We start from the raw sequence: 23,736 nt of genomic DNA, 5'->3' as shown, positions 1-23,736 counted from the left end.
AACCCAGGGGAGCAGTTGTATCGTATTAGATCAAGGCTGTGATAGTATGTCGAGACTATAACAATATATATACCAACTACCCATTTCTCACGTTAAGCTATGTGGGTGGTACCTCAGTGGTCCCCATTTTGTAAGCAGGCGTATCAGACAGTACCTCGTCTGGGGTCTCTTCGATGGGGCAGCCTCGTACAGCCTTCGCTAAATGGTATAGGCTCTAGTCCAAACAACACACAGTCATTGCTTCACTATTGCCATGCCTGCTCATATACTACTTGAAGGCAATGGATGGATCATTAAGCGGTGCGCAGACAAAGCCCTAGTTGCTTCATAAACGTTGCTACCATTATCGTTTCTCAGCGTATCCCCATGGTGTTGAGGGCGCGGTATGGCATAGAGGGAGTGCCTAAGTTGCAATTGCCAAAGTCACCAGGTAATGCTCCGTTCGCTTAACAGCCTAGCACCATGGCATCTGCGGTGCGGTGTGGTCGGTGGCTGCGCTCATCTAAGGGACATTACATTCAGAAAACTCAGGGAGCCTTGACTGTTCCATTGCTTGTGCCAGTCCGCTCTGTGTCGCTAGCCTGAGCCACAGGAGTGAGCCGTTGATTGCAATCAGTGCAATCAGTGTATACATCGGGAGCGATCAGGCCGCCATTTTGAAAAGACGTTTTCGCGCCGTTTTTCTTTTATTTATTTCAGTAGTTGCGCGTTGGATATCAACGATCACACATTACTCACATTACTGGAGAGGATATTATCGCTGTGTTCCGGGACCTTGAAATCATAGTCGGTGTCATGAAAGGACTGCCTCGATCGGCGATCGCGGCGTCTCAGTCACCCCGGCAGACAAGTAGCACCAGCCGCCGTCGGGTTCCGCCCGGTCTCGCACTCGCCAGCGGTCAAGATGAAAATAGTCGATTCCTCATTCTTCCGAGGACTGAGTCGTCTCAAACTTGCCTCGCAGATCGGGATTGTGTTCAGATACCTGAATCTCTTTTCAGGTCGGGAAATATGTCCAAATTGCAGCCCCCAGCATTCAGAATGCTGTAGTTGCCTGGAGGAGCAAAGGGTTACGCCGCCATACTTCCCGGCGTCCAAGCAAGTTACTTTTTACGTTACTTTTCTTACTCAGTGCTGGATACCTGGATTCAGCACTGGGACATTTCCTGTAAACCGGTACGTAAATACATTTTGGTTATTTGTGCGATTTTTAAAGAGTATTTTTAGATTTGAAAACTCCACACTTGGAAACTTTTTGGAAGAAAATTGCCAATGTTATCCTATGGAAGAAAAACAGGTTATCGGTTCAACAAGGATCCTCACTCAGTCCCACCCTCTTCAACGTATACATGAGCCCCCTCGCGGCCATCGCCCGCCAACACAACCTCAACATCATCTCTTACGCGGATGACACTCAACTAATCCTTTCTCTCACCAATGACCCCAGCACCGCCAAGAGTAACCTACACGAAGGAATGAAAGAAGTTGCCGAATGGATGAAACACAGCCGTCTGAAACTGAACTCGGATAAAACAGAAGTCCTCATCTTAGGTACATCCCCCTCTGCATGGTACGACTCCTGGTGGCCGGAAGCCCTTGGAAAAGCACCCATCCCGACAGACCACGCACGGAACCTAGGCGTTATCCTGGATTCTTCACTCTCAATGAACAGACAAGTCAGCGCCGTATCCTCATCCTGCTTCAACATTCTTCGCATGCTCAAAAAAACATTTCGCTGGATCCCCACCGAAACCAGAAAAACTGTCACCCATGCTCTAGTCACGAGCCGACTGGACTACGGAAACACCCTCTACGCAGGTATTACCGCTAAACTCCAGAAGAAACTACAACGAATCCAAAACGCCTCAGCCAGGATCATATTAGACATCCCGCGCAACGAACACATCTCTGGTCACCTGAAAGACCTCCACTGGCTACCCGTCAATAAGAGGATCACTTTCCGACTGCTAACCCACGCACACAAATCACTCTACGACATCGGACCAGAATGCCTCAACTCACGACTGTCCTTCTACACCCCCTCCCGCCAACTACGTTCTTCCAGCCAAGCCCTCGCCACTGTTCCTCGCATCAACAAGACCACCATGGGAGGCAGATCCTTCTCACACCTGGCTGCTAAAACATGGAACTCACTCCCCACTTACCTTCGCCTTACCCAGAACCACCTAGCATTCAGAAAGCAACTTAAAACGTGGATATTTGACAAGTAATCCTCCTCCCCTCCCTAAGCGCCTCGAGACCCTCTGGGTATGTAGTGCGCTATATAAATTCTTTGACTTGACTTGACTTGACTTAATCAACTGTGGGAGTTAAAGTTCTGGGGTTAGACTCAGGGGTCCCCCAGGGTCAGTGATGCACAGTTGTTGCACCCTTAGTGGCACTAGGGCGGCCGGGTACAGTGTTGAGGCCCAATGTTATCCAATGGGGGATAGGGATCTCCAGTTGGTGGCTGCAGGCAAAAAGGCCACTGGGTTGTGGGAGCAAAGCTGCTAGGGTTAAGGTCAGGGAAAAGGGGGTAACAAATTAGCACAAAAAGTGCACACTCAGCGGCACTTGGGCGCCCGGGTGCAGAATACTGTTTTGAGGTTGGGTGCCCTGTTATTTTCAATGAAGAACCTTTGGTTTGCAAAAGCACTGCAAGCAGCGAGACGAAGGACTTCTGGGTGCGACCACCACTTGGAGAGGTAAGTTGGGAAGTTAAGGGTTGGTTAGGCACAGTAGGTTTTAGCACACAAGGCTGTGGGGTGTCAGGTGCAAGGCTGCCATTTGGGGTTGGATCTTCTTACAAGCTCCGGGTCGCGGTCAAGGGGCCTTCTGGATTTAGGCGGCAGGCGTCAGCTGGGGGCTTGAGGCAGGTCAGGGGTTGCCAGATCTCGGGTCAGGATCGCCGGGGTGACCTCCTCGTGGTGTTTTTCCACTCGAGCTCGGGCCGGGTTTGGCGGGTGCAGAGTGGGCTGGATTTGCGGTCCCTGGCTGCTGCCAGAGGTTGCAGCTGAACTCATCCGGTGTTCACAGGAGAGGCAGTCTTTGGAAGTGAAAGCATGCAGGTCTTCCGGGGTTTCTGAGGTTGCTGGCTGCAGGACACGCCGGGATTTCATAGGAGCAGGTTAGAGGAGAGCCAGGCCAGTAGGGCTGGGGCCAAGTCAGTGGGCATCTTCCTCTTGTTAGCTGGCTGTTGGGTCCTTCTTTTCTTCTTGTCATCAGGCTGGATATGAGGAAGCAAGAATCAGGGTGCACCCTAAATACTAGATTTAGGGGCGTTACAGGTGGGTAAGGGCAGGGACCAAAGGGTCCCTTCCCTAGGGTGGGTACACCCCCTATCGTGCCACTCTCTTGTGGGAGGGGGACAGGAGCCTGTCCCTGGTTGGTTGGATCTCCCCATCTTCAAGATGGTGGAGATTCATAGTTGTGCTTCACCTCGCCTTCCCCACCTGAGGGGTGGAATAGGCAGAGGTGGGCACACCTATTTCCCTCACTTGTTTTTCCCGCCCAAAGTGGGGGTAAAATCAGTAGGGACCAGTTGCTAAAAGCTGAAAATGGTCTGGGGAGGCTCACAAAAGAGAGCATGCCTTTGAAAGTTCACCTTCGTGAACCCTGCCCATCCTGGGGGAGGAAGCTTGGCACCTCTTCCCAGGATGTGCATTGTTTCAGGCCCCCGAGAGCAGCAGGCTCTCGACCCAGGGGTCCAGAAACATGCCTGTTTGTGGCAGCCTAAGCAGCCACTCAGTCCACTAGAAGTTGGTCGAATTTCAGGGGCATCTCTAAGATGCCCTCTGATGCGCATTGTACATTAAATCCCACACTGGCATCAGTGTGGGTTTAATGTGCTGAGAAGTTTAATACCAAACTTCACAGTTTTCAGTGTAGCCATTATGGAGTTGGGGAGTTCGTAATGACAAACTCCCAACACCATATACTCTTAATGGCAGCACTGCACTTACAGTGCCCAGGACTTGGGCACTGTAGGGGTACAGGGCTCATGAACCTGTACCCTCACCACTAGCATAGGACACCCAGCTAGAGGGGTGACTGATGTATGCCAGGAGCAGTGGTTTGTGGGCAAGGCACACAGGGATGTTTGCCATGTCGACTCTACTTTATTCTGCACCAAGACACGCAGCCTTCAAAGTGTGTGAGTGAAAGGGTACAGGACCTCTAAGGGTGGCACAATAAGTCCTGCAGCCCTTAGAGGCCTTCTCTGGTCACAGTGCCCTGGGTACCTATGGTACCATTTAGCAGGGGCGGACATGTGGCCAGAGATTGCCAATTGGGTTTGGACTTCAATGCAGTTTTTAGGGAAGGAACACAGGCCTTCGGTACCTGATTAGCAAGAGCCGAGGGCACACTCAGTCAGAGAACATCAGCAATTCAGCAAAAAGTGGGGGCATACCGTGCAGGAAAGAGGGCACTTTCTCATAACTGCAGCCACTTTTGTCCATCTGCAAATTTCAGGTTAATAGCCGTGAAAAGGATCACAAGATTCACTTATTGTTCAGTCACTGAACTCCCCATGGGTGGAAAAGTCAGGCAATCCTTTTAGGACTTAAAAGGAAAGTCTAATAGGCTGGTGAAAGACACTGTAGTCAAGAACACGTCTGGAAAAAGACTGTTAGCTAAAAAAGACACCAGCTACATCATTGGCAGTTAGTGGCAGAATGAAAAATAAATCTTCAGCAAAGAAGTCAGCCAATATAGCTAAAGAGTTTAACTAGTGAAACCAGAATGAGTGAAGAATTGTTGATGGTGTGGGAGGCAAAACTGAGGCCGTGGATATTTTAAGTGTATGCGCTGAGACTTACCAGTAACATTGCTGATCTTCAGGTCATTGACAAAAGTAGTTGTCTACGAGAGGTTTTCAGTTGCTGACTATTACCATCAACATGGATGTTTCAGTCTTCGACAAAATAGATGTCCTCTTCAGAAATATGGAGACTTGATTGATGAGTGAAGTAGCTTTGTTAACGGATTACTAATAGAGATCAAGTGGTAATAGCTGACAAGCAAGGTTTTGAGACGACAATCTTGTTGACAATCAAGTTGCTCAATAGAAGGTCACCAAGGACCATGATTAAGGTGTAGGTACTTTTTTGGCATCAAGTAGAGACAGCATTGTCAGAAAAGGATGGCATAATTTTGCAGAGTACCTCTCATCCTTTTAACTCTAGCATGAGCATCACTCTAATATTTGAACTTCTGAATGTTTTTGAAGCAGAAGCATGAGGTACACTCTTGGCCAATTCCTTTCCAGATAATGGAGCTTCTCTGAGGCCATACACAGCAATCTCTCTCTTCTTTAGCCTTAACGGTTTGCTTAAAAAAGAATGACAAATACTGCAATCTTGTTGAAAACGGCTTTGATGAAGTCAGTTAATATATTTCAAGTATGTATCTTCTGCAATGAAGTTTGAGGCCATATGCTCAATGGGTACAAGAGTGGCTTAGTGGCTTTTGATTCTGAAAATAAAGTATGTTATCCACGGGTGCAGCAGATCTTCTGTAGCAACCTGTATTTTAAGACCCTGCAAAGAGCTGTAGAAACCTCGGAGCAGGCCAGATCGCAGTCAGACAATGAACTTCAGAGAACATGTGATAGAAAATTATAGAAAACCTAATTTATAAAATTTTCGTCCTGATGAAGACTTTGCAAGGTGAAATGCGCTGGCTGCATGTTTACAGTGGTATTAAAGAAATCTGAATAAAGAAGAATATTCTACCATATTGTTGAGGACCTACGAGTTTTGTTTTATGCTAATTGATTTTACATAATCAACTGCAATTGTTGCCTCTTTTATATGAGTGTAACAGGGAGATTGTAGCTATTACCCAAATGATGTTCATAGATTTGAACAACTGAATTTTAGGCGGAGCCTATGTCCTACAGCCTGTGTGATATAGGAAGGAACATTCTTCTAAGGGCCTCACCCCCAGCATTCCATCAACGGAGTAGACTGACAGTAGGTCGAATCCTTGTTATCCAATCTGAGAGACCCAAAACCCTGCAAGGGTTCTTGAAGGGAGTTAGGTGCTGAGTGCCAGGAGTATCAGAAACTGTAGGGGCTCTTCAATATGTTGTGCATATCCCCACATCGCCAGTTATCATTTTGCGTTACATTCTTGCATGTAGTTGTACCAATATCAGAATAGCTAAAGGAAATGCCTGATGTAATAGGAAATTACAGATTGTCTGGTCACAACATTAAAATAAGCATCTGGATTGTCTTCATTACTGCTCAATGGATAATTAAACGCTTTTAAGCTTGTACTTATAGAAACTTCAAATACTCCGATACGGCAAGGTATCTAGTTACAAATGCTAAACAGGCCTCACCGGTTCCATAACTGCTCCAAAACCATGAATCTTAACAATTTTCAAGTTTCTGGCTTATCGCCACCAATGTTCAATTCAGTGTGCATATCTTACAATATTAACATACGTCTTTTACTTTTTAGTCCATATTATGACAATATTCGAGGATAGATTGACTTTTCCACAAAGTCTCAAGTGTTACCCAGTCCTCCTAACTCTCTTCCTGATGAAAAATACACTACATATGGACTTGTTTAAATGAAAAATTAAAATATGTTTTCTGCATCAAGCTCATTTGCTACAGTCTATACAGACGCACAATTCGAGTCTCTTCTTTCAGGGCTAAAGGTTGAACACCTTCCATGTCTGAAGTCCAACACTCTAAGCGTTTTCACCGATGTCAAAAATAACAAGAAAAGCCGAACCCCACTGTATGCACACAGTAGGATTTTGGATCTTCCTGATGTAACAAAATACCATTTCCCCATTTTAAAGCAACCAGCGGATTATAGTTGTACATCTTGTGGATCTTTTGTTCACAACTTCTAGGTTTTTAATCGTTTGCAGATTTCAAATATTTGCCAATATACGTACCTACTTTCTCTATCAAACAAGTGCACAATGCTGGAAAGTTGACACAGTTGTAAGATATCAGAGGATCAATGCATTGTTCCTTAACTCTGACTTCAGGGACAGCATAATTATCTAGTGGTGATGCTATATTTCGGAGCACAAGAAGTGATCCTTACAGCAAAATCGAACTGGTCCTTGTAATAACAGCAAATAAAAAGACAAAGCTTACTATTTTTTTGTGAATCAGCACTCTAGTGCCCATCATTCAACTTACTGATCTACCCAACAACTACAGCTATTACCTCAACCCTTACAAATCAGTTTTAAATGCTGCTGCTGATGAAGACTTTACTGACGATCTTGTCTACTCTCATTCCCAGATGAACCAGAGCCTAGAAAAACAATGAACCAGATTCCTAATGTTTGTTTTCTTGCTGAAAAGCAAGACAACTAGCATATCTCTGACCTTGTGAATCTGTGGTAGTATGGCCAATAAAATAAATGTTTGCAGAAACACAAAGTTTAGCGTTACCCGGGATTCCAGTCCATGTTTCACAACAGAGTAGGAGCTATCTGTCCATATGTGACCCTCACTGCCTACTACGGATCGACTCAAAAGGGTGTAACAACATTGCAGAAAACTAGGAATGTTAATGTGGGCCATTCCGTGAAATAATTTACCTGAAAGAGAACAGCGCCAGTGATGGATCATTCTGCTTGCAGGCCCTCTGCACTAGCCTCTCCAACATAGCGTGCAGGTCCTCCTTGATATCTGATGCGTTTTTAAAATATCGTTTTGCTGCACATAAATTATTTCTGAAAACGAATAATGAATAGATGTAACAATTCATGGTAATTTGACAATGGGTTTAGAGAGGGCATAAAAGGCAGAAACCCTCTCATATTTCTCGAAGCATAGCATACGTCAGACAATACAATGTATACAGGAAACAAAAAAGTTTAAAGGTGTGAAAAGAAACTGTCCAGGATATTGTAGGTAATGAACTAAAGAAATAGCAATTTCTGCACACCCTAATATAGCATAAGCACACTTTCACAAGCACTCATTACAGAATGTTTTTTTTGCTTTTGGTAACATTTTAATGGATACGATAGCTTCTGGCAGATTCAACATCTCTTAAAATACATCGGACTAAAATTTGAAAGCCTTTTAAGAGTAGTCAAAAAAGCATGCCAGGTACCACCAAAGCAGCGCACTGATATCGATTTGTACAAGCAGTGAACAAAAGTGCAATAGTATACAAAACAAGAAAATGTTGACTTAAAGATCCAACATTATCTAGCGTATAGACTCATAATTGGCGTGCAAGTGCCAATGACAACAGTAAACATCTACTAAAGTCAACATTTGTGTGTCGAAGTTTTGACCTCTATATCAACGCTTTTTGAAGAGTCTTCATCAGGACCATACAGGTAGCAATCTACAATGATGAAGTAGCAAAATGTACCCAATTGCGGTACCTCAAAGGAGATGCAATGACTATAACACATCATATCCAATGTTACCTTTCACCCAGAGTCAACTGCACAAAGAAATAACTTTTGGCACGTGCAAGCACCAAACCTTCGAATCCGTAAGCAACAAATGACTGAGTAGTCCCTGAATTGGCCAACAAGAGTGTAAAGCATATCAGCCAAAGATGCTTTGCTGTGATACCCCAATTCCAACCTAATTGCATGCATTGTAATTTTAGGTTGTGCCAAAAAGACAAATAATTACCTTAATTCTGTCACATCGTGCCCACCATACAAGAGTGGGCCAGTGGAAGAACAACAACCAAGTTAACTATCTGGAAGAGTGGGTTTATGTTTGCACCAAAATCTGTGAAAAGATAAAAGCCATGCCCAATACCTTTGAAGGAACATGATAGTAGTATCAAGAAAAGATGCCCAAAAGAGCTTTTACAGAATATAGCTCACCCGTTTTGGACGATCAAAAATGTTTCACATTTTAGAAGGCTGTATTAAATAAATTAGATGAATATGTTGAGATTAATTACAGAGCATAATTCTAGTCAAAAAAGGCAACATTTGCCACCCTGCGGACACAGTCCTTACTTACAAACACTGCAGCCGTTAGACATTGTTTTACTTTGTGTAGTCCTGACTTGTCTGCCCACTGTCTTCTATAAATACTGTTGAGGTCACACAATGTGCACGCGGTCCAGAGCGGTAGGTAGAACTTTGGATACGGTACCAAGCCTCCAAAAATATTATAAAAATGCATAAAAATGTAAACTAGTTGACGATTTGTTGACGAAAATGTAAATTTTGACAACAATGCAATGGTGGTAAAGGAGGGCATCTGAAGGCGAGCAGGATGCAGTGGACATGTGGACAGCAAAAGAGAACCGTGAACTCATGCTTTTCTCTAATTATTACTGGCACTTACACTGCTCCCACATTTATAGTCTCCTGGTCTTATACTCCAGCAGCATTTCGTTCCACTCCTGATACCGATCACCTTATTCTAGTTACCTACGTTCAAGTAGTTGTATAACTTGCAGCCACAATATGTGTTCTGCCCCTCAGCTTTTTCCTGTTGCTACTTGCACACATTGTTCTATTTCCATACCTCAAGTTGACTTAAAAATTGGAACTCTTTTCAGTTCTAGCCACTGGGGCTCTATCTTGCACTCCTAACTTCACCTCCATAAAGAACATTTCCATGTCCTTGCCAGCTCATTGTAACTTATCAATGATGTTGTATTTTTATTAGATACACTTTCATTTACTTTTGTTCTGAGAAATGTGATAGTCATTTTCGTTTCTTGTTTGTACCGTAATCCAATTAGGACTTGACGTATTTTTTTCTTCTTTTTTTGTAAAGCTTTATTTCGACATTTTTGTCTTGAAGCCATAAAAACATTTTACGGATACATTCAATTACATTCAAAAAACATGATCACTAAAAGTACAATAACTACGTCTGTAGTACATCAAAGGAAGTATCGTCAAGGGATATATACACTGGAAGTGGAAATACATTACTAATTCACTATGAATATTTAACATGCCAAATACAATCAATAGTCAATTACAGAGCCGGATTTAAAAACATATCTACATTGTATAAATAATTTAAAGAGCCAGTAAATTAAAAAAAACATATTTTTTATAAAAACATATGAGTTTAGAAGATTTCCTATAAAAACAGGACTGCGGGGTATCAGACCCTATGTTTTGACCCCAAATTTCTTTCTAATCAAGCAGACACCGAAGAGGTACCTACTGACTCCAAAAGCTACCAGCTGAGAGGTTGTAGATTTAAGTATCCTCTCTGCCTCTTTGTATGATCTTAAGCCCAAGTTTTTGCAAAGAGGTTTGATCCATTTCATGCGTGGGTATTTGTACACCGGGCAAAAGAAGAGGATATGGGCCTCATCTTCTTTATGTTTGAGATCACACAGATTACAAATATACAACTCACTTCCTGTGCTTTGTCCCCACCTAGAGGTGTTTGCATTTAATTGCATTAAATGCAAACACCTGTAGGTGGGGACTTGACTTATTAGTACATTCATTTGACAATTTATTCAGCAAGGAATTCATCTAAAACAGTTGGATGAGAAACTGTAATCAGTTAACGAGCAATGCAGCAATGCTGTCCATTCTATCCTGAAATGACCCTGGAATGTAATGCTAAGTGTCCCTTTCCTTTAAGATGTATAAAACCTCTCCATTTCAAAGGAGTGCAGGGGAGGAATATATCAAGATAGGTTTAACAGTGAGCACTATAAAACACAGAGAAGCCACTTCAAAGAGCGAGGTCAGCTTAAACTTCACTGTAAATTTGTCCCGAGGATTAAGTACATGGTGAAATTCAAAAAGTCTTAACAGAGGTGATAGGCAAAAGAGAAACTGTTTTCCATTAAATCAACTGGTGCGAGCACCAGCACACAAATATAAAGGAAAATGAGATGGCTTTAAAATAAGAGTGTTATTCTGGCATATGGCAGAGAAATTACTGTAAAAATGACTCTGCACAGCACAAAGGCACAGCATTAAGTTACAATACCGAAGTGTGTAGCAAGGCACTTGATGTAAACCCTTAGCAATTGATCCCTTGAAGAAAAAGATGTATCCATCTTTTGGCCGAGCAGCATTAGTTTAGGTTTTTGGCAGTGAAAATGCTCTCAACTTCAACTGCAGTGTCTGAAATAAGCCTTGAAATCAGTCAACAGTTAGTCGAGTGTCCAGGGTCCTTATCTGCTTTACGAATAATTGCAAAAGCTCCTTGAGTGACTGTTCCACTGACCCATTACAATTCTGCGAAAGGACTGAATCATTTTAGCAATTTTGGTGTCAAATCCTTTTGGAAAGTTTCATTTCTTTAATTGTGTGTTTGAAGCCTAATGTGCTCTGGTGCTTTTTGTGCATGACGGGATTTAATCACACCTAAATTATTTACTGTGAAATATCTTACAGTAATGTCATCATTTCACCATCTCCAAAACAAATATGGTCTAAAGAATATGGATTTCATTTATTTTCTAAAGGCTAATAAGTAGTTCATGAATGAAAGTAGGGAAGTTACCACACTCTTCTCCATAATTGCATAACTAAAATGACATATGGCTCTGTAGTTTGTGCAGTGCCAGCAAGCAAAGAAGTAAACTGTGGTTAAACTGTTTCACATTAAGAGGCAGCTCTATTTAAGACCGTGATGTTGCAATACAATGTACACAGTAATAAAAGCATGTTAGTCTACGTACGTGTTTCGACCAGTGTCTTGGTCAAATAATTGGTTCATCTATGATATATCTATGAGATGTGTGTGCATTTTATGTATATTAATTGCGGTGACGAAGCCTGAGTTCGGGTGAAATGTGTCGCCAAAATAAATGTCTTTGGATTACAGCCGTGGAGTGCGAGGCTTTCCTGAGAGTTTGACCGATAACTGTGGGCTTTATTATAGCTCTTCTTGTGTCCGTGATCATGTGGTGTGCGCGACTGCACGTGGATATTGCCAGTTTATATATATATATTTCTTCAAACGCACTTTTTGGACAAGAAAGGCGTGGTGCACACTACTCCCTGCTTTTTTTTTAAGATATAATTTTTCTTAACGCCATCAACACTGGTATTTGTTTCAATTGTAAATAGAGGTGTGCACGTAGTTTACAAAGGAATACGTGTTTTTTCTATTTCTACACCTTGTGACTCACGTTAATGGGTGGAGCATCACTGGTAAAAAAATGTTTAAATTTGTAGCTGACCTGGTGCGCGGTGTGTGACCAAGGGCACTAGTTGCTCGAAACGCGTAACCAGCGAGGTTTTTATTAAAGATCTCCTTGACTGCAAACCATTGGGTCCGTATCTTCGTTTCCACAACAGGAGTGTGGTTTATTTGAAGATTTTTCGGGATAGATAGATAGATAGATAGATAGATAGATAGATAGATAGATAGATAGATAGATAGATAGATAGATAGATAGATAGATAGATAGATAGATAGAGAGAGAGAGAGAGAGAGAGAGAGAGAACCAAAACCTGGATTGAAAAACGAACTCCTTCACCAGGAACGGACCACCACAAAAGGTTTTAAGTTTCTTAGTGAAGTTTATTCAAGCCTTCACACAACATGACGCGTTTCAGCCGGGTTACCCCGGCCTTGATCACAATATATATATTTCACCTCTCAAGCAGTAAAACCACTAGGTCATAGTCTCGTCACCTAGTGGTTTTACTGCTTGAGAGGTGAAGTGTTGTAAGGACCCGACTTCGGAGCTCCTTTTCTTGACGAGACACCCGCTGTTCTGGCAAGCGGCAATTCCAAACTGAAGTGAGGAGGAGTTGAATATATATATATATATATATATATATATATATATATATTCAATGAAAAAACCATAGGTTTTAGCCCATATATAGTTAGGGATTAGCATTTTCAAAACCTTATTTTACTCGCATAAAACCATTGAAATTCGCATATATAGTTAGATGCGCCAACTATATATCGCGCCCCCACAATCCACTGCTGATTATGTCACATATTACATCATTCATGACATGCTCAGTGACATCACTGATGACATCACTGATGACATCTCAAATGACATCACTGATGACATCACTGATGACATCTCAAATGACATCACTGATGACATCACTGATGACATCACTGAAGACATCTCAAATGACATCACTGATGACATCTCATTTGACATCTCATTTGACATTACTGAGCACATCACTAATGACATCATTCATGTGATAATACGATGAACCTCTTCAGACTCTAATATAACCTTAGATACACTCAGTGTAAACAGACACTCACAGACTGTCATTCATCCATGGAGTTACTCACACACCTAGTCAGTCATGCAAAGAATCAATCACACCTCCATTTCCTCTACTATACAGTTATACACACCTTACTTATTCAAACATATACTAACACATATTTACTCTCTTATACAATCCCTGATACAAGTTCACAATGATCCATACAGCCACTCACACATTCACTGACTCTTATGCACAGTTATTTATATATGTCAACTCTCACATGTACTGTGGTTTACATATGTACTTACTTTGACATGTAGCACTGAGATATCCATTCACTCACCAATACACTCATGCACACAGTCAACCGCCCATACAGCTTTTTCCACATGCACTTTTGATCCCATACATCTAGTGAATCAACTGCTCACACATCTATGCACAAAGTCATACACCTCCCAGCCACCCACACACACTCCGTCTCCCATACAAATACTTGGGCAACCAATCAATAACCCATATAGTTACTCATATAGCTACTGATCAACACATGCAGCAGTTTACAGAACAAGAGACATAATGATGCACAAATTAAGACAGTTTAGTCACTAACCCATTCACTCACTGAGACACATTTAATCACTCACTCACTCATGCACCTACTAAATCCTTCATCCAGACACTTATACATCCACTCATTCTTCAATATGTAAGACATATTTTAACTTTACAGAAACATACAGTCACTGGATGTTGTCATCAGTGATGTCATTTGAGATGTCATCAGTGATGTCACTGAGCATGTCATGAATGATGTAATATGTGACATCATCAGCAGTGGATTGCGGGTGCGCGATATATAGTTAGCGCATCTAACTATATATGCGAATTTCAATGGTTTTATGCGAGTAAAATAAGGTTTTGAAAATGCTAATCCCTAACTATATATGGGCTAAAACCTATGGTTTTTTCATTGAATTTCAATGGTTTTTTAATAACAAATATCAAAAGCTGTCAAATGTCAAGTACGTGATAGGTAAAAACATTTTCGTGTTTATGCACGCTGATGTGCTTTAAACGCTGCCCCCCTCCCCCTCTTTTCTCTTAGAAGTACTCTCTCTCTGCAGATAGTGAAGGGTAGTTAACGCAGGCCTTTGCCCCCGTTGTAATCCGTCGTGCCTGCTTGTCTCTCCATTTGATTGATTGTTATCCAAGCATTTACTATTTTAGAATTTATTCTCTTTGGTTCATTCTCTATTTACTAACAAGCACAAAGCCGCAATACTCTGTTTAGTCTTTGCAGATAGTGAAAAATCGTGTTAAAAAAAATAAATAATCGAGCAAAATCAGTAGGCCACTACTGGGATCTCTTTTTGACCTCGCTAAAATAGAAACATTAGGAACAACCCTTCATGAGAAATACGAAACTAGTGAGATGAACTGAGCTGCACACCATGATGGCTGCAAGACAGCTCGGCTCCGCCACCCACCCCGCCCAAAATAACGATAAACTCTATGCAAATATTATAAATATATACAACACACCAGCAAAGTAACAGGGTAAAACATTTTATTAAATAACTATTTACATAACTATTTTATACTTTTTGTTGCCTGATCCGGCTAGCTCAATCGATCGAGCATGAAACTCATGCATTCTGATAGCAAGCGTTGCTGCTGATGCTATGCAAACAAAAACTGGTTTTCAGTTTGTACATTCTTCAAGATTTTTCATCCAAGGCTGGTTGAGAGTTTGTAGAACAATGGCTTCAGATTTTCAACATACGGTGTGGTGGCGCGGACTGGGAGGGTGCGCTTGACTTCTGCCCCCTCCCCAAGTCGTGTTGCCCTGGCGTGGCCTAAGATCGCCCCCGACATAGGCGGCCGGCTCCCGGGGTCCGGCGGAACTTTTTGCCTTTTGATGACTCTTCCATTCTGGACCTTATCCCACAATCCGTTTGACCTGAAGACACGCTGTAGTGGGGCACCCCTTTACCGTTTCAGTTGCCATTCAGCCCGCTTTTGCTACACTGTGCCTCTTCCGCCATTCAGCTGTTTACTGCCCGCTCTTGCGACTACAGCGTCTCGCTCACCATGTAGTTGAGTTGCTCCCGCTCTTGCGATGCAACTATAGGCGGCTGCCACAGGACTCTCAAAATGGCGGCCGCCTCTTCAGATTTGGGCGAGGTCCACTAAAATGGCCATGGGACACCTTGGAACTCGGACGCTTGTCTGCTAGGGCTTGGGCCCCATTCTCGAAAGCGTCCACTGAGCCTTGAAGATTCTACAAAAGTCTTGGGGGCCCCCGACTCCCGCAGGCTTATGGTGGGGAGCGGCTGCCATGATTGCTCGTGGAATGGCCACGACTGAGATACGAGATGGTGGTGCTCTCATGCTAACGCCAGCTTCAGTCTGAAACATCCAGAAACACTGTAGACTACCAATTCGATCAGTTCCGGTAGCGCCCCAACGTGACCCGGTAGGGAAGAACTTGCCCTCCCCTCTTTGACTGATGGTTCTTGTTGCCTGTCCCTTCTGTTGTCATTTAATAGAACTTTTTAGACTGCTGAAAGGGGTTGTGTTCCGACCGCTGGTTGGTGGAGACATTTTGACTATATTCTGGACCTACGTTGTCGCGTAATGCGTTATATGACACGCCGCGTTAGCGCACCCGGAAGTACTCCAGTGCGCGAAGCGCAGCTTCCCGGAAGGGATCCGGGGCGCGGCGCGCAGCGCGTAACGTAAGCATAACCGGTCATGTGACTTGTTAATAAAACTTTTCATTGGTTCATTTTACTTTTGTTATACTAATGATGAAAGGCTTGGTCATATGACCTAAAAATTACGCTTTTTATTGCTTTCGAACATTATTTTTTCTTAAACATATATGTTATAATGTTCCCGGCTAATGTATTTTTCCGGGAAAATTTACAACTGTCCTGCAAGTAAAATATATTCCTTTTTCTAGCAAAAAGGCGTTTCTTCGTCCCATGACGGAGCCGTTGAGCAAAAGATGCTCGGCCTGCTGTCTTAGTCGCCAATACGCCTGAATATCAGATTCTTATCGATCACTTTATGTTGCAGGAGTAAAAAACACAACAGCCCTTGACCATTTATCTTTACTGCGTTCCTGCGTATTATACCTTTTATCCGTCATGTAATTGGACTGCTTTATTTCACTTGCCTTTTACTGATTCGAAAACAGAAACTAAAATTAAAAACTTTACCAATGTAAATACTACTACCATGTTTTGTTTTAAAAACCTTTATTGTGAAAATGTCAGTATACAAATACGGGCCTATAACCACGTGGGCCGGCCACGGAGCAAACTGGAATCGTATATGATGAGGAGACATTTACACTGTAGAGGAACACAACGAGCGGGCCATTAGGTTGCAAGAACTAAGGTGTCTAACAGTTGCGGAATCGGTGGACGTACATTTTGTAATTAAAATACGACAGGGCCACTTACAATAAAATTATCTAGATATACATTTGCGGGCAAGTACCATGGGTGACGTTAATTCGAACTTTCAATAGTACAGTAATCAATAACACATCAGAACTTAATATCAATAGGGATGTCGAAATATTCAATCAATTCTCATTCCCGCCCGCCATGTGCTTCAAAACTGCATACGTATCTCGTGATATCAAGGTTGTGCAACCAGTACACAACAAGGAGGTACGAGTCCCATTTATACCGGCGCCATTTTGGGCGAGGCCGGGCAGGTCCAGGATATAGTCAAAATATCTCCACCAACCAGCGGTCGGACTAGAACCCCTTTCGGCAGTCAAAAAAGGTTCAGTTAAATGACAACAGAAGAGATAGGCAACAAGACCAACAGTCAAAAGAGGGGAGGGCAAGATCTAAAGCCATTGTTCTACAAACTCTCAAGCAGACTTGGATGGAAAAATCCTGAAGAATGTACAAACTGAAAACCATTTTTTGTCTGTATAGCATCACCAGCAACGCTTGAGTCAGCTTTGTGTGAAGCCGCCATTTTGATTCAATCAATAGCGTCCCCCTGAACACATTCAGGGACCTGGTCGTGTCTAAAGGTTAAACAGATTGTGGGACAAGATGCAGAAAGGAAAAGGAAAAAAGTTCCGCCGGACCATGGGACTTTCGGCACAGCATTGTAGGATGGCCACACCAGTGCGGCAACTTGCTAGACACCACCTCGGTGCCATCCAGATATCGGCGCGTTGAGCTTCCTTCGGCCTACTGTAGCCGCAAGTGCGGACGCAACTCAGCTGGATAGCGAGTGAAACACCAAGGGGCGCCCCACTGCAGCCGAGGAGCCTCCATCTTGGGGGCGACGCACAGCATCACATTGCTTTCAAATGCAGTCAGATCCTCAAACAGCCCCCACTGACTGACGCGACCTCACAGGCCAACGGGGCGCCCCACGCCGAATTTCGGCGCAGCATTGTAGGATGGCCACACCAGTGCGGCAATTTGCTGGACACCACCTCGGTGCCATCCGGATCTTGGCGCGTTGTGCTGCCTTCGGCCTACTGTAGCAGCAAGTGCGGGCCCAACTCTGCTGGACGGCGAGTGAAAAGATAAGGGGCGCCGCACTGCACATCAGGTGCCTCCACCTGGGGAGGCGAGAGAGGCCAGTTTGCGCCACCTCCCCCCCCCCCCCAGGCACCCCACGCCGACTTTCGGCGCAGCATTGTAGGATGGCCACACCAGTGCAACTTGCTGGACACCACCTCGGTGCCATCCGGATCTCGGCGCGTTGTGCTGCCTTCGGCCTATTCGCACATCGGTCCGCTACTGACGCCGCCTCACGTGCCAACGGATTTTCTACGCTTTTTATAGCAGCGCGTAACGTAAGCATAACAGGTCATGTGACTTCTTTATAAAACTTTTCATTGGTTCATTTTACTTTTGGTTTCCTAATGATGGAAGGCTTGATCATATGACCTAAAAATATCACTTTTCATTGGATTAAAACATTTTTTTTTCCCAAACGATGAAAGCCCCACCTTGTTTCTAGAGGTTTCAGACTAAAGCTGGCGTCAGCCTGAGAGCACCACCATCTCGTGGCTCCGTCGTGGTCATTCCGCGAGCAATCATGGCAGCCGCTCCCCACCGGAAGCCTGCAGGAGTCGGGAGCCCCCAAGACTTTTGTAAAATCTTCAAGGCTCAGGGGACGTCCGAGTTCCAAGGTGTCCCAGGGCCATGTTAGTGGACCAGGCCCAAATCCGAAGAGCCGTCCGCCATTTTAAGAGTCCTGTGGCAGCCGCCTATCGCTGCACCGCAAGAGTGGGCGCAACTCAACTACATGGTGAGCGAGACGCTGTAGCCGCAAGAGCGGGCGATAAACAGCTGAATGGCGGATGAGGCACAGTGTAGCAAAAGCGGGCGGAATGGCAACTGAACCGGCAAAGGGGCGCCCCAGTACAGCCGACGAGCCTCCACCTGGGGAGACCCGTTTCAGCCGCCTTTCCCCCCCCCCCCCCCCCCCCCCCCCCCCCGGGGCGCCCCACACCGTTTTTCGGAGCAGCATTGTAGAATGCCAAAACCAGTGCGACAACTTACTGGACATCACCTGGGTGCCATCCACATCTCAGCGCGTTCTGCTGCCTTGGGACTATTCGCACAACAGACCGCTACTGACGAGGCCTCCCCGCGCACCCCCCGGGACGCCCCACGCCGTTTTTCGGAGCTGCATTGTAGGATACCAAAAACCAGTGCGGCACCCAGGTAACATCACCTGGGTGCCCTCCAGAACTCAGCACGTTGTGCTGCCTTGGGACTATTCGCACAAAACACAGCTACTGACCATTGTTGCTTCTTTTTTCAAAAAAATGTTTACATGTATTTACTGTTTTTGTTGCGTTCTATATATTTAAAAGTTATTAAAGTGTTATAATCCTACTTTGTTGGAGTACTATATATTTATAATGTGACACATAATTGTAAAAACTTTGATGTACAAAGAGGCATCCCTGGAATCTTCCGCTTCAGGCTCGGTCCCACACACCCTCACAGTGAGAATCCCCTCCCCAAGCACAATACAGGATGGTTATCAGATAGTAGGAACGCGTGTGGTGTGACAGATCTACTGTAACTCCTTTGAAGAGGGGTGATTCTCTACAGCTGGGGCCATAAACTACATCTGCAGGGCTAGGTGATAGCCTGGGACCGGCCTGAACAATCGGACACAGAGGAAGAAGAGTGTCAGAGGGTGCGGTAGTGAATAGGGTGAAAGGGTGGTGTCGGGCGGGCACAGGGTGTGATTCTCAGGGAAGAGCAGCGCACATGGGAGGAGGTTTCTGGCCCATGCATGAGAGAGAGAGCGGGGGTGACCAGTGCGTGGGGGAGATGCTTGCGAGGGTGAGGAGCCATGCTGAGGATCGGCGGCGTGCAGAGAGTGGGTCTGGTCAAGGCATCTAAAATGGCTGCCGGGCTCAACAAAAGTGTGGCATTGCAAAAAAGACAAGATGGCGCAGACAATGTTTATCAATAAGGATTAATTTATAACAATTATTTAAAACAAAATATTTACTCGCAGTGACAAAATGGCGGTCAACACTTCCTGATTTCCATCGAATCGAAAGTTAACAGACGTCACGCTACAAAAAAAAAAAAACGCTCACGCACAGCCGCTGAAAGACATGTATCAACATATATGAGCCTCCTCAGCCACCCTCAGAAAACAAAAGGGGTCAGGATACGTCTCCCGTACCCCCTTATACCTAGTAATTTAATGAAATCGAAACACAAAATGGCGAATTCACGTTTCGCTACCAGTTTGCGAACCGAGAAGCGCTTCTACCGCTAAAAATCAAATTTTTATTATTTGCCCCACGGGACCCTTTAATAACCCCAACATCATTCCTAGGGGGTCAAGAGAGGTCTACCTAGCCCCCTTTCATTAAATTCCCCCTTCGTTTTTCTCCTCCTCTTGTCTCTCGATCCTACCGACTGACAAGATGGCGGCCGCACCGGACTGTTTAGAATGTTGACAGACACCGGAGAGCCAATCAGCTTCGCTACGCAAAGCTCCGTTACGCGAAAAGTACGCGATCTGGAGCGCTATCTGGGACGCTGTCACAGATATACCTGTTTTTTAAACGTTAATTTCTCAAAATCCACTGGAGCACATATATTGAGACCCAGCAAAGGCACATCGGGCTAACAGTCCCTATAATTTTGCCAAGTTTCGAATAAATTCATTCAGCCGTTAATTTGCGAACCGAGAAGCGCTTCTACCCTGAAAAATCAAATTTTTTTAATTTTCCCCACGGGACCCTTTAGTAACCCCAACATCATTCCTAGGGAGTCAAGAGGGGTCTACCTTGCCCCCTTTCATTAAATTCCCCCTTCGTTTTTCACCTCTTCTTGTCTCTCGATCCCACCGAGAGACAAGATGGCGGCCGCTCCGGACTGTTTAGAATGTTGACAGACACCGGAGAGCCAATCAGCATCGCTTCGCAAAGCTCCGTGACGCGAAAAGTACGCGATCTGGAGCGCTATCTGGGACGCTGTCACAGATATATACATTTTTTAAAACGTTAATTTCTCAAAATCCACTGGAGCACATATATTGAGACCCAGCAAAGTCACATCGGGCTAACAGTCCCTACAATTTTGCCAAGTTTCGTGCAAATCCATTCAGCCGTACGAGCTAAAAGTGAGGCCAAACGCCCTATGGAAATTAACATGGGAAAAACGCGTTTTGGGACCCCCCCCTTTTTTCTCGGCCCCCCCTTGACGAACCCCCCCCAAATTTTCAGGGGCTGCTCAGAAACAAAATGTGCCATTTTCCTGAAAATTTCAGCCGATTCCGTCCACAAACGCCAAAGTTATTAGACATAGAATTTTCAAAAGTTCCATAGAGAAATAATCCTAACTATATATACCTACTGGCTATCGCCAGTAGGATATAGATAGATAGATAGATAGATATATATATATATATATATAGAGAGAGAGAGAGAGATATACACACACACCCACATATAAATAGACCTATACATACACACACACACAAACTCTCACACACAGGAATTCTGGGACATGTAGTCCGAATTGGAAAAAAATTACTCCATAATGGTGTCAATCTCTTGGGCAATTCAGTCTAAATTATATTACTCCGATTACATCATGTTTAAATACCGAAGACAGACATGCATAATCACCACCCAATTCCTTCATGCGTTATGAAAGTTTTTTTGTGAATCAAGTCTCTTAATTTGTGCCTTTTGGTACAATTGTTGGGCTTTTATCCTCCCTCTTGTAAACTATTAATAGATGGTTTCTTGCATCATACTGATCTCTTAGGTAATGTTATATTCCAGCTATGTAAAGAAAAAAATACCTATCCAAACTAGTCTATGCTTTAGAACAAATAGCCTACCTTCGTAGACGAAACAAGAAGTTGGACATCACTGTCGCTTAAATGGGACAAAATCTGCCTATTTCTCTCCTTCATTGTCCGGTCTTCTACAAATTAATAAATAAAAAAAAGGACTGAAGGATAATATATATTCACTGTAAAAACCATAGGTTTCAGGGGCGTTATAGTTAGCTGGACATTTCACTTGTACAAAACCATTGAAATTCCCCTGTTATAGTTAGTTCAGCTAAGTATACCTCGCGTGCCCGCAATACACTGCTGGTGACGTCACATATTACATCACTCATGACAGTCAGTGACATCACTCATGACATCACTGATGACATCTCAAATGACATCACTGATAACATAACTGATGACATCATTGAGTTAATGTGTGTCTTTCTAAAATGTATATCTCAAGGTCGATGGAAGAATAAATGGATAAATAAGCGTCTAAATGGATGTTTTTTTGCAAAATTGATTGTATAACTGACTGATTAAGTGTATCTTAGTGAATACATGGGTTAAAGAGTAATGTTTAAATATGTAAATATCTGTATCAGTCTCTCACTTTGTGTATAATTGGCTAGCATGGGTCGGTGATTAGCTACATGAGGGTCTATATGGGTTATTAGTTGGTTTTTGCGAGTATCGGTGTGAGTGTCTGTATGGTTCAGTGGGGATTACTACTTAGTGCATACATGCATGAATGAGTGAGTCACTATTTGTATGTTTTGAAGACAGTATGTGTGCAGGACTGTATGGGTGGATGTGTGTGTGTATGGGTGTGTTAATGACTGTCTCAATAGTGTGTTTATAAGTAACTACATATATTTTATCTGCAAATGCGCCAGGGGGCTCGTTTGCAGAGTGCTGCAAGAAGGGTGTGTGGCCTACAGCGTGATGAAGGTCTTTTCTTTTTAAGAATGGGGGCTGTGTAGCTCCCCTTTTTCCTCTTTGTTTGGCCCTGGGCACCCCATCCCCTAGGGCCTGCCCCCTAATTAATGTTTTTAAATGTCAAATTTGGGAAGGGGGTGGCGTGGCCCCCCTCCCGAGGGGGCCGCGCTATTGTTTTTTTTTTTTTGGAGGGGGGCCCCATCCCCCGGGGCCAGACAGCCTCTTTTTTTTATTACAAGGAAAGGGGGCCCCCTCCCAGGCCACTTGTAGCCCCGGGGACCCCATCCCCCGGGGCTGGCCCTCTTCGTTTGAGGTCCCCAATCCCCCCACGGTCCAAGCCGGCTTCCCGCCTCCTGCGGGAGCCGGCATTGCTTTTCCACATGGGGAGCAGCTAACATGCTGCTCCCCATGTGGAAAAGCAATCTGCTTTGCTTCATTGAAAACAGCAGTGGCCCGAGGCGCGGACACCCCGTGACACTGCAGGAGCCGGCCCTGGGTGAGTGGGGGTCCCCAGGGCCATTACAAGGCTCCAGGAGGGGGGCCGCGGGACCACCACGGGGAGGTGGTGGTGGTCCCGGGGGCTTGGGAGGGCCTTTGAGTCCCCAACCATTTACTTTACAAGCCCCGGGGGTGGCGGTCCACGGGGCTGCGGGGTGCCATGAGCCCCCCGCATATATTAGTATGAAGCCCCGGGGTGTGGCGGTCCCCGGGGCTTGGGAGGGGGCCTTTCTGTCCCCCCCATGAATTTTGAGGCCCCAGGGGGGTGGTGGTCCCTGGGGCTGGGGGGGCTGAGAGGCCCAACCCCTGCTAATTTCAGCAAAGCCCCAGGGTGGGGCGGTCCCCAGGGCAGGGGGGCCCCTCTGGGTCCCCCATTAAAATATGCATATTACCCACAGGACTTGGACCCCGCGGGGGCTAATTAAAAACACTCTCACCTCTACTTTATTCCCTCCTACACACAACATACACTCTACTCAAACACATCACCACTCCCTTTACGTCACAACCTCCTTTCACATACAATACAACACAACCAAATCCGTTGCATGAAACATATACATCAGCATCCTTTTTCATTACTCCTCAAAAGCAAAACATATCACACACACCAGCACAATAAGATCGTCAAAGCGCAGCACCTCATAATACTTACCATCAAAAAATACAAACATATACCCACCTTTCAAACCACACAAAGGAACAAACTCCAATGCCAAGCTTTCACTCTTCCACCACAATTAACACAGATACAGCAATACAGCACTTCTCTTCCAACCGCCTCTCATCCATTGGACAATTTAGAACATTACTATATGACCCAC

The 23,736-nt window shown here is 44.4% G+C and overlaps 1 protein-coding gene across 1 annotated transcript in view; it reads right to left on the bottom strand.

Annotated features, from left to right (window-relative positions):
- MYBBP1A (MYB binding protein 1a) overlaps positions 1-23,736 on the bottom strand; it is a 517,888-nt gene that overhangs the window by 219,865 nt on the left and 274,287 nt on the right. The window contains exon 20 of the mRNA XM_086954610.1: positions 7,583-7,717. Within this exon, the coding sequence (XP_086810736.1) occupies positions 7,583-7,717 (135 nt within the window). The remainder of the gene's footprint in view (positions 1-7,582; positions 7,718-23,736) is intronic.

Source organism: Lissotriton vulgaris, chromosome 2_1 (genome assembly GCF_964263255.1).
Source record: "Lissotriton vulgaris chromosome 2_1, aLisVul1.2, whole genome shotgun sequence".
Classification (NCBI taxonomy): domain Eukaryota; kingdom Metazoa; phylum Chordata; class Amphibia; order Caudata; family Salamandridae; genus Lissotriton; species Lissotriton vulgaris.
Note: the sequence above shows the minus strand (reverse complement) of the source record. Positions and strands in the feature narration are given on the sequence as shown.